The 12,434-nt window shown below is 47.4% G+C and overlaps 1 protein-coding gene across 1 annotated transcript in view; it reads left to right on the top strand.

Moving 5' to 3' along the window:
- Positions 1-5,217: 5,217 nt before the first annotated feature.
- The window catches only part of LOC129693335 (interferon-induced protein 44-like), a 28,917-nt gene continuing 21,700 nt past the window's right edge, over positions 5,218-12,434 (top strand). The window contains exons 1-4 of the mRNA XM_055630181.1: positions 5,218-5,721; positions 5,800-5,845; positions 6,153-6,354; positions 10,417-10,545. Of these exons, the coding sequence (XP_055486156.1) occupies positions 5,712-5,721; positions 5,800-5,845; positions 6,153-6,354; positions 10,417-10,545 (387 nt within the window). The 5' untranslated portion in view covers positions 5,218-5,711. The remainder of the gene's footprint in view (positions 5,722-5,799; positions 5,846-6,152; positions 6,355-10,416; positions 10,546-12,434) is intronic.

Here is a 12,434-nt window from a genome sequence, read left to right as displayed (position 1 = left end):
ACTGCCAGGCCACAGTGACTGAGATGCCTGGCCTCTGACTGAGCTGCCAGCCCAAGAATCCATTCGGCCCACAAACTCCATACTAACCCTTTGGAAACCTGTACCTTTGGCCCACAACACCCATGCTAGCGCAACAGAAAGACCCCCCCCCCCCACTGGCCAGCAATATTGGAATTGGTGGAGAGGTGGAATATTGCGTTGGGTGACTATTGCGTTGGGTGACCAGCCCTCCCGTGTGATGCTGGGACCCAACGGGTCCCACTTAGTCTAGTATTATCTATTTTTATTGCTCACAGTGTTAAGCTGCTGCAATTAAGAATTTCATTGATCAGTTGTTGCTACATATGACAAATAAACACTTTTGATTCTTGCAGATGTCCAAAATATGCCAGAAGTGATGCCAATGATCGAACGACCTTCACCCGACCCATGCCCAACTCTTGAACCAAACACATCCATAATATTTGTTTTGCTCTAACCATTTATATCTCACTTTGTTTTTTTTCCCTTTGCCAAGTCCAATCAATTGAAATGTTGTTTCTCTCTCTACAGATGCAGAAGGCAGACATGGGTGAAATTATTATGGGCAACAAGGAAATGGCAGAAGAGTTGAATAGGTACTTTGGATCTGTCTTCACTAAGGAAGACACAAACAATCTCCCAGATGTACTGGAGGACAGAGGATCTAAGGGGGTAGAGGAACTGAAATAAATTGTCATTAGGCGAGAAATAGTATTGGGTAGACTAATGGGACTGAAGATGATAAATCCCCTGGGCCTGATGGTCTGCATCCCAGGGTCCTCAGGGAGGTGGCCCTAGAAATAGTGGATGCATTGGTGATCATTTTCCAATGTTCAATAGATTCAAGATCAGTTCCAGTGGATTGGAGGATAGCTAATGTTATTCCACTTTTCAAGAAGGAGCGTGAGAGAAAACAGGGAATTATAGACCAGTTAGTCTGACTTCGGTGGTGGGAAAGATGCTGGAGTCAATTATTAAAGAGGTAATAATGGGGCATTTGGTTAGCAGTAAAAGGATTAGTCCAAGTCAACATGGATTTATGAAAGGGAAATCATGCTTGACTAATCTTCTGAAATTTTTTGAGGATGTGACAAGTAAAATGGATGAAGGGGTGCCAGTGGATGTAGTGTATCTGGACTTTCAGAAAGCCTTTGACAAGGTCCCGCACGAGAGACTAAAATTAAAGACAGGCAGAGATGAACTGTATTTAGCGCTGGTTGAGCCTCCGAAGCCTCGCGTGAGTGTGCGCATGCGCGGCTGCCAAGAAATTGTGTCCCCCATGTCCCCCGGTCCCCTCCATATTTTGATAGCGATTTCCGTGCTTGGGGTTTAGGTGAATCAGACAGTACCCTAGCTTATGGAAGGACTGTTCAGAAGCCTGATAACAGAGGGGAAGAAGCTGTTCCTTATTCTGGTGGTGAACGCTTTCAAGCTTCTGTACATTCTGCCGGACGGAAGCGGGGAGAAGAATGAATTACTGGAAATGGACATAAAGTACTGGAGTAACTCAGTAGGTCAGGCAGCATCTAGGGAGAAAAGGAATGGATGACGGTTCAGGTCAAGGCCAGACTAATGGTGAGATCAAGAAATGGGAGGAAGGTGTCAGAGATGATCCAAGTGAATTTGAATGCAGGATGGAAATTGGTAATGGCTAATGATGTCCATGAGTTCTACAAAGAATGACCAGGGTGGAACATGTCGGCTGCTTTCCCGAGGCAGCGTGAAGTGTAGATGGAGTCGATCGATGTGGTGGGGAGTGTGTGAGTGTGTGTGATGGACTGGGCTACATCTACAATGGTGGGGGAGTGTGGTGTGTGTGTGATGATGACTGTAACATTCTTCCTTATTTGTAAACTCAGTAGGCTACATCTACAATGGGGGGAGAGTGTGGTGTGTGTGATGGACTGGGCTACATCTACAATGGTGGGGAGTGTGGTGTGTGCGATGGACTGGGCTACATCTACAATGGTGGGGAGTGTGGTGTGTGTGATGGACTGGGCTACATCTACAATGGTGGGGAGTGTGGTGTGTGTGTGATGGACTGGGCTACATCTACAATGGTGGGGAGTGTGGTGTGTGTGATGGACTGGGCTACATCTACAACTCTGCAATCTCCGCGATGCAACCAAACACACATTCTATGATGTTTATATTAGTAACTTCTGTCCCAAAGAATCCACATTAATAATAATAATAAATTTTATTTGCGGGCGCCTTTCAAAAGTCTCATGGACACCTTACAGAATTTAACAAGAGTAAAAAACATATAATCGGAGTAAAATAAATAATAAAGAAATCACCAATATACAAATCAAAGACAGAATTCGATCCAAAAACAAAAAAATCAAAAACACAATGTGAAGAGAGAGCAGCGGCAGCTAAACCGCGCCAGCGTCCACTCTCCCTTCCGACAGCCATCTTGGACACAAACTAAAATAATCACTTACACACAAAAATCACCCCCCCCACAATGGTTACCACTGTGGTGGAAGGCACAATGTCCAGTCCCCATCCCTAGTTCTCCCAAAGTCAGGCCTATTGAGGCCTCCGCTATTGCCTCTACGGAGGCCCGATGTTCCTGGCCGTTCTCGCGGGGTGGTGTTGCCCCGGCATCGGGAGAGTCCTCTCAGCGGCTGGGCCACCTGGAACGGCCGCTTCCTTACCGGAGACAGCAGCTTCCGAAGCCGACAAGGCCGCGCCGGGTTGGAGCTCCCAGGCTCCCGATGTTAGAGTCGGTGCCGCCCGCTCTGCTCCGCAGACCCACAGCCCGGAGGTGTTGATCACGGCGGTCACAGCTCACCGGAGCTCCAGCGCGTCGATCCAGCGCGGCGACCCAGGCAAGGCATCGCCCACTCCGCTCCACGATAGCGCTCCAGCGCTGTGCCGCCACCAAAACCGAGGTGCTGGGTGGTCCCCGCCAGGAAACGGCGCTCCACGCCCGCTGGTAGGCCACGAGGACGGGTCGACGGGGCAGCCCAGAGAAAAAGCTGCCTCACCGACCAGGTAGGGACCTAGAAATATTGTTCCCCCCTACCCCCCTCATTAAAAAGTCAATTTCTCCAACAGACAAAACACAGGACTCACTAAAACTACAAAATAAAAGTGAATTAAACGGACGGCTGCTGGTTAGCCATTCCCCAAGATGGCTCCTCCTCCTTTTTCCCTGGCGAACACATTTGGCTCACTACGGGAAAGACTTCTTGTCCTGGGCAAAGCATGGGTGGTTAACGAAGGTGCAGCCTGGAAGCTGGAACATCAGCTCGGAGGAGGGATTGGAGGAGTTGGGCAAAGATGCTAAAGAGAAGAGCTGATCCAGGGGTTCACAGTGGTGGCACATTTGGATGGAGAACCTCTTCCATGTGACTAATGAGCCATTATCAGAGAGTAATTGGCAGACTCATAAGAGGCAGTGATGAGGATACAAGTTTTCATGCGGACCAAGGACCTGACAGGACAGTGCAATGAAACTCCCAAAGGCCCTGGTTGTGCACTCAGTGGAGGCTTGATGAGGTTGGGGTAAAGGTCAAGTGGGGATAAATGGGGATACTGTGGATAGGGTGAGCTGTTTTATATATCTGGGAGTCCACATCTCTGAGGATCTGACATGGACATCACACGCTGCAGCACTCGTGAGTAAGGCAAGGCAGCGCCTTTACCACCCCAGGCAATTGAGGAAATTCAGAGTGTCTCCGAGGATCCTCCAGTGCTTCTACTCAGTGGCTGCGGAAAGCATCTTGTCCGGAAATATTACAATCTGGTTTGGGAATTGCTCTGCCAAGGACAAGAAGGCTCTGCAGAGAGTAGCGCATTCGGCCGAACACACTATGGGAACTTCACTCGCCCCCCTGCAGGAACTATACATCAGGAGGTGCCACTCCAGAGCCAATAAAATCATGGGAGACCCCTTCCACCCCTGCAACGGACTGTGCTCCATGCTCTACTCCCTCTTCACACACAACTGTGTTCCTGCATTCGACACCAACACCATCATGAAGTTTGCAGATGACACAACAGTAATTGGGCTGATCACCAACGGTGATGAAACAAAATACAGGGCGGAGGTGCAGAACCTGGCGGACTGGTGCACACGTAACAACTTGTCACTAAACACCTCCAAGACCAAGGAGCTGATTATTGACTTCAGGAGGTCCCACAATGGAGAATACGCCCCAATCTCCATTTACGGGGACAGTGTGGAGAGTGTCCAGCTTTAAGTTTCTGGGCACTCACATTTCAGAGGACCTCACATGGTCCACCAACACCGCTGTGCTGGTCAAGAAGGCACAGCAACGACTGTTCTTCCTGAGAACATTAAAAAAGACTGGTCTGCCCCAACAGCTGCTGACAACCTTCTACCGCTACACCACAGAGAGCATATTAACGTATGGCATCTCTGTGTGGTATCTCAGCTGCACGGAGGTGGAGAGGAGAGCTCTTCTGCGCGTCATCCACAGAGTGCAGAGGATCATTGGGACAGAGCTACCAGCCTTGGAGGGTATCACACCCCTGTAACGGTCTGTTCGAACTACTTCCCTCCGGCAGACATTACAAGGTCTACGCCCGAACCTCCAGACTCAGGCTTTATTCCCAGAGCTCTCGCCACTCTGAACCGGCCCTGCTGAGTGCCCCCCCCCCCCCCCCCCCCCCCCCCCCCCCCCCCCCCCCCCCTGTCTCCCTCGGATGGTCACGTCGCACAGACACATCCACACTTTAGTCTGTTTGAACTGTTTTGATTATTTTACTGTTGTAATGTTCTTTTTACAAACCATGTTCTCGGGATATCTAAATCTAAATTTTATTAGTTATTTATGTTATGACATCGGTTGGAAGCTGCATACCAAATCTTGTTGCACTTATGTGCAATGACAGTAAAAGATATTATTATTATTATTATTATTATTATTATTATTATTATTATTATTGTTGTTATTATTATTCCAGCTGCTACGGTCAGGCAAACGCCTCCGTTGCCATGCTGTGAGAACGGAGAGGTTGAGGAGTTTCTTCCCAGAGGCCATTAGGACTGTAAACTCCAATCTCACCAGAGACTAACTTTTACTGTACCACTACTGTTTTTTTTTAATTGCTGTTTTTTTCCCCCTTTTTCCTTCCGCCCACAATTTTTAATATGTAAAAGAATATGTTATTCTGTTCCATTCTGTTTGTAGTTTGTATGTTTGTTTGTATTTTTGTACACTTTTGCCACTTTTCATTTCACAGCACATCTCGTATGTGACGAATAAACTTGAATTGACTTGACTTGACAAGTGCAGTGCTGAACAGGAGTTGCACCTGGACAACGGGCTGAATGGCCTCTGGTGGCTCTGCGATTCTGATTACGAGCCTGATGCGTCCACTCACAGAGCAGACAAGGAACCCACACCCCATCCAGTCTTCTCCCTTCTTCACCCACTCAACTCCCAATCCTAGCGGTTTACTTGCTGAAGGTGTCGGGTCATGGAATTGGAAAGGGGAATGGAGTTTGACGGGCTAACGTGGGTAGAGACACGGGATGGGCCCGGGCAGAATGAAGGTGGTTTAAAAGTAACCATCACGTTCGCTCAACCACCAATGACAAAGCCGCACAAAGTGGAAGTGAAACATACACTTGGATTTCTGGTCGCGACGCAGTCAGCTCATCGCCATTTGTCGGCTCATCGCCACTGATTCTTGTTACACACTTTACCAGGATGGGAAGCAGTGAGTTCACGTTAGTAGTGAGATCTTCATCTCGAGATTAAAAACCATACACATTCATTCTTTTAACTTCTATTTCAGATTATTCAAAGGCCGACTGCGTTCACGATCCACCAATGGACGAGCGGTAAGTTGCCTCAATCGCAGAGTGTGTTCAGGACCGACACAGTGAGATGTGATGCAAAAACACAATGTGCCAGAGAAACAGCGGCTCAGGCAGCATCTGTGGAGAGAATGAACAGGCGACGTGTTGGTTCACTTCTTCAGACTGGTCCAAAATATTGCCTGTCCATTCGCTCCACTGATGCTGCCTGACCCGCTGAGTTCCTCCAGTACTTTGTAGATGCTGGAACGGTGAGCAAAACACAATGTGATGATCTGATCCATGTGTTTCACCCAGACACCTGGTAAACGTTCTCCTTGTTCTCTGGCAGGAACCTGACGGCCCTGAAGGATTACCTGATCAACTACACCCTTCCCGAAGGGCATGAGGGTTACATCAACATCCTGCTGGTCGGTTTGGTAGAGGCTGGAAAATCTTCCCTCATCAACACCTTCCTCTCGGCTCTGGATCCAAATGGAAAAACCATGACATGTGTTCCGACCGGGACGAATCCCGAGTCTCTCACACCGGAGGTACCCACTCTATAAAGTCGTTTAACTTCATACAAAGTTCTTTAATATCCATTGTCGGAGACGAAATCAAAGCTTGCATGTAGTTTACGTCGCCTGTTCCTTCTCTCCATAGATGCTGCCTCGCCCGCTGAGTTTCTCCAGCATTTTTGTTACCTATGATTGTTCTAGCACCTGCAGTTCTTTCTTAAACAAGTAGTTTTGCATTCCTTATATTCAAACTGAGTAACCCACCCAGCTAAGCCTATTCCACAATATGACATTGTAAAAACCCGGCCTGGATCATGGATCGGGTCAGCAATATAGTGAAACCGGGAAACTCAGCGGGTGCAGCAGCATCTATGGAGCGAAGGAAATAGGCAACGTTTCGGGCTTAAACCCTTCTTCCGCCCATTTCCTTCGCTCCATAGATGCTGCTGCACCCGCTGAGTTTCTCCAGCATTTTTGTGTACCATGGATCAGATCAATAATGTAGTGATTGATCTACACCAAAGTCAAAGTCAATTTTATTCGTCACATTAGATTAGATTCAATTCAATTCAATTTATTTGTCATTTGGACCCCTTGAGGTCCAAACGAAATGACGTTTCTGCACCCATACATTACAAACAAATAGACCCAAGACACAACATAATTTACATAAACATCCATCACATTGCTGTGATGGAAGGCCAAAAAAAAAACTTATATATCCACTGCCCCCCCCCCCCCCCCCCCCCGATGTCAGAGTGAAAGTCAAAGCCCCCGGCTGGCGATGGCGATTGTCTCGCGGCCATTAAAGCCACGCCGGGTGATGCAAGGTCGCTCACCGGGTTCTTGATGTTAGAGCCCCCGGCGTGAGCTCGCAGAGTCCCGCCACCATTCCAAGCCGCGCAGGGCGGTGCTGTGAGGCCCCGCTCCAGGAGCTCTTCGACCCCGCAACTCGGGCGGGAGAAGTCGCCGTTACGGGAGCCCTGAAAAGCGGTCTCCCTCCAGGGACCCGCGGGCTCCCGGTGCCTCCGTCCGCCAGACACGCAGTTGCAGCCTCCGAATCTCCGGAGGTTGAAGGTGCAGTGAAATGAATTTGACAGCAGCGATACACTTAAAAAGAACATGGTAAATGGTAGGGAATTGAAGAATGTAGGTGAACAGAGGGATCTGGGAATAACTGTGCACAGTTCCCTGAAAGTGGAATCTCATGTAGATAGGGTGGTAAAGAAAGCTTTTGGTGTGCTGGCCTTTATAAATCAGAGCATTGAGTATAGAAGTTGGGATGTAATGTTAAAATTGTACAAGGCATTGGTGAGGCCAATTCTGGAGTATGGTGTACAATTTTGGTCGCCTAATTATAGGAAGGATGTCAACAAAATAGAGAGAGTACAGAGGAGATTTACTAGAATGTTGCCTGGGTTTCAGCAACTAAGTTACAGAGAAAGGTTGAACAAGTTAGGGCTTTATTCTTTGGAGTGCAGAAGGTTAAGGGGCGACTTGATAGAGGTTTTTAAAATGATGAGAGGGATAGACAGAGTTGACGTGGAAAAGCTTTTCCCACTGAGAGTAGGGAAGATTCAAACAAGGGGACATGACATGAGAATTAAGGGACTGAAGTTTAGGGGTAACATGAGGGGGAACTTCTTTACTCAGAGAGTGGTAGCTGTGTGGAATGAGCTTCCAGTGAAGGTGGTGGAGGCAGGTTCGTTTTTATCATTTAAAAATAAATTGGATAGTTATATGGATGGGAAGGGAATGGAGGGCTATGGTCTGAGCGCAGGTATATGGGACTAGGGGAGATTATGTGTTCGGCACGGACTAGAAGGGTCGAGATGGCCTGTTTCCGTGCTGTAATTGTTATATGGTTAACACACAATACACAATAAGATTTAACACAAACACCCACCACAGCATTCTTCACTGTGGTGGAAGGCAACAAAGTTCAGTCAGTCTTCCTCCCTTGTTGTGGCCCTTTTGTTATGGTCGGGGCAAGTTCAAATTCAAGTGAGTTTATTGTCATGTGTCCCTGTATAGGACAATGAAATTCTTGCTTTGCTTAAACACACAGAAAATAGTAGGCATTTACTACAAAACGGATAAATGTGTCCATATACCATGATATAAATATATACACACATGAATAAATAAACTGGTAAAGTGCAAATAACAGAAAGTGGTTATTAATAATCAGAGTTTTGTCCGAGCCAGGTTTAATAGCCTGATGGCTGTGGGGAAGTAGCTATTCCTGAACCTGGTTGTTGCAGTCTTCAGGCTCCTGTACCTTCTACCTGAAGGTAGCGGGGAGATGATTGTCGGGCCAGGATGGTGTGGGTCTTTGATGATACTGCCAGCCTTTTTCAGGCAGCGACTGCGATAAATCCCCTCGATGGAAGGAAGGTCGATGATGGACTGGGCAATGTTTACTACTTTTTGTAGTCTTTTCCTCTCCAGGGCGCTCAAATTGCCGAACCAAGCCACGATGCAACCGGTCAGCATGCTCTCTACTGTGCACCTGTAGACTTTAGAGAGAGTCTTCCTTGACAAACCGACTCTCCGTAATCTTCTCAGGAAGTAGAGGCGCTGATGAGCTTTTTTGATAATTGCGTTAGTGTTCTCGGACCAGGAAAGATCTTCAGAGATGTGCACGCCCAGAAATTTGAAGCTCTTGACCTTTCCAACCATCGACCCGTTGATATAAATGGGGCTGTGGGTCCCCCGCCTACTCCTTCCAAAGTCCACAATCAGTTCCTTGGTTTTGCTGGTGTTGAGGGCCAGGTTATTGCGCTGGCACCATATGGACAGTTGTTCGATCTCTCTTCTGTACTCTGACTCATCCCCATCAGTGATACGCCCCACAATAGTGTTGTGGTCACGAACTTGATGATGGAGTTCGCACTGTGGTTCGCTACGCAGTCATGGGTATAGAGTGAGTACAGCAGAGGGCTGGGAACTTTCCGTAGTCGCCACGATGGATGGATGTACAGGCCCTCTTGCCGAGCTGATCAAACCTCCAACGTTGGGACGGACAAACACACTCTGCAGCTTGGAGGTCCTGGATCGGCACTTTCCTACCGGAGACCGCGGCTTCAGGTTGTTATAGGCCACAGGCCGGCGGTCGGAGCTCTGCTCTGGCGTTCCCCGTCAAGGGATCCCAGACTCCGGATGGTAAGTCCACATCACGCCCGTGACTAGAAGCTCTGCAGACCACAGCCTCATGATGCCTAAGTCACCAGGCCAGCGATCGGAGCACTCCTCTCTGACGCCCCCCCCAGCAAGGTTTCTCCCCTGCTCTGCAATGGAAAAGTCCACGCTGCGCCCGCTGCTGAAGCTCCGCCCCTACTCCGTGAAAGGCAGTTCCAATCCATGGCGTTAGGCCGCGAGGGAGGCGACATGGAAAATGATTCCCCCCTTTTCCCCACCCACCCACCCACGCTCTTGTTATTTAAAACACACATAGATTGCTTTGCTGGAGAGGTGACATCACCGCCCATTCTTTATCCCCCTGGCTTACCTAAAAACTGGATTATTGGGATGTTTATAGGGAATAACAGCCACGCACTCACTGAGAACAAATGTCTGCTGATTGATTGTAAAACCCAATTCCAGTTCTCATCCGGGAATTCTCCCCCTGTCCCTGGGACCCATTGTCACTGGGAACAGGGTAGGTAACAAGGTTTGTGTCCTTGTGTTAAGGTTTAGCCATCAGCCCACAACAGAGAAGCAAATAGACACACAGTGCTGGAGTAAATCAGCGGGTCAGGCAGCATCTGTGGAGAACATGGATAGGTGACATTTCACACAGTGCTGCAGTAACGCAGCGGGTCAGGCAGCATCTGTGGAGGGAAGGAATAGGTGAAGTTTCGTGTCGAGACCCTTTTGGTCTGAAGAAGGGTCTCGACCCGAAACGTCACCCATGCTTTTTGTATCTATCTTCGTTTTAAACAGCATCTGCAGTTCCTTCCTACACAAAAGCAGATATTCTGTTGATCATTATTTTGCTGTTGATGGGATCCTACTGTGAAGGGATTGCACAGCGCTTCATTCTCCACAAATAGTGCCGGCCGGACAAATGTATGTATTTTTGAACATTCACAGCTGAGGTCCTACACGGTGGCAAAGATAAAGTTTTGGGATACAACCGGATGGAATGCAATGAAGCCGAATCAGGAACTGAAAGTGATTCTTCGAATGATACTGGAAGGAAGAATTCCCATAGGAACAAACGTGAGTTTCCTCATTTATTTACTAGTCTGCCCAGGAAACATCTTTCTACATGTCAGATATGAGAGACAAGAACTTTGCCTTCCATCACAGTGAGGAGGAGAGCCACTGTGATGGATGTTTATGTGAATAGTGTTGGTGTGTGTTTTGGTTCTTTTATTGTATTGTATGGCTGCAGAAACTACATTTTGTTTGAACCTCATGTGAGGTTCAAATGACAAATAAAGGTATTGTATTGTATTGTATTGTATTGGTTCAGATGTAGATTCAAGCCCCGTGAGAGACGAACCTGTGATCTGAAGTGATGCACCCGGTGACTGAAGGAAGTGCTGCCAGGTCACATGGACTGTCGTCAAGAACTGTTGGCATGCTCATGTCCTTGAGTACAATCCACTTATCAGTGCTCTCCCATATTGTAAGATATTACAGCTTCAGCATGTAGATAGAAACATGCACAGGTTTTCAGTCCACGCTGTTGCCAGTGTGGGTCTCCTTTATTTTATAAAAGTACACTGCGCATACTCACATATTCACAAGACTGATATAAAATATATCACATGATACAAATCATACCATTCTAGTACGTCACAGTTTTCATACACTATTATATACACTAATCATATGATACTTGCGAATTATATGATTTACTGGTTTATGAATGTTACTGGTTTAATGGTTTTAATTACGTGGCATAATTCTAGGTTACAATGTTTAGTTTAGATTAGATATACAGCGTGGAAACAGGCCCTTCGGCCCACTGAATAACAACCACCCTGTACACTAGTTCTATCCTGCACACACTAGGGACCATTTACAGAAGCCAATTCACCTACAAACCCTCATGTCTTTGGAATGTGTGAAGAAACTGGAGCACCCGGAGCAAACCCACGCAATCACGGGGAGAATGTAGAAACTCCTTACAGACAGCACCCGCGGAAAGAGAATAATTGTGAATCCTAGCATTGGAATGGTGTTGCTGGTAAGGAGAGTTCAGGCATGGTTTAATAACTGTGTGTAGGAAGGAAATACATACGCTGGGTTAAATTGAAGATAGACACAAAATGCTGGAGTAACTCAGCAGGACAGGTAGCATCTCTGAAGAGAAGGAATGGGTGACAGAATGCCCATTCATTCTCTCCAGAGATGCTGCCTCACCCGCTGAGTTACTCCAGCGTTCTGTGTCTACCTTAGATGTAAACCAGCATCTGCAGTGCTCCAATATATCGACAAAGCCAAATGTAGACTTGGTGATCATAGACACATAGAAATTAGGTGCAGGAGTAGGCCATTCGGCCCTTCGAGACTGCACCGCCATTCAATATGATCATGGCTGATCATCCAACTCAGTATCCTGTACCTGCCTTCTCTCCATACCCCCACAAGGGCCACATATAACTCCCTCTTAAATATAGCCCATGAACTGGCCTTGACTACCCTCTGCGGCAGAGAGTTCCAGAGATTCACCACTCTCTGTGTGAAAAAAGTTCTTCTCATCTCGGTTTTAAAGGATTGCCCCCTTATCCTTAAGCTGTGACCCCTTGTCCTGGACTTCCCCAACATCGGGAGCAATCTTCCTGCATCTAGTCTGTCCAACCCCTTAAGAATTTTGTAAGTTTCTATAAGATCCCCCCTCAATCTTCTAAATTCTAGAGAGTATAAACCAAGTCTATCCAGTCTTTCTTCATAAGACAGTCCTGACATCCGAGGAATCAGTCTGGTGAACCTTCTCTGCACTCCCTCTATGGCAATAATGTCCTTCCTCAGATTTGGAGACCAAAACAGCACGCAATACTCCAGGTGTGGTCTCTCCAAGACCCTGTACAACTGCAGTAGAACCTCCCTGCTCCTATACTCAAATCCTTTTGCTATGAAAGCTAACATACAATTCGATT

This window comes from Leucoraja erinacea, unplaced genomic scaffold, assembly GCF_028641065.1.
Source record: "Leucoraja erinacea ecotype New England unplaced genomic scaffold, Leri_hhj_1 Leri_265S, whole genome shotgun sequence".
NCBI classification, from domain to species: Eukaryota; Metazoa; Chordata; class Chondrichthyes; order Rajiformes; family Rajidae; genus Leucoraja; species Leucoraja erinaceus.
The sequence above is the reverse complement of the archived record's forward strand: the minus strand, read 5'-3'. Positions and strand labels throughout refer to the sequence as shown.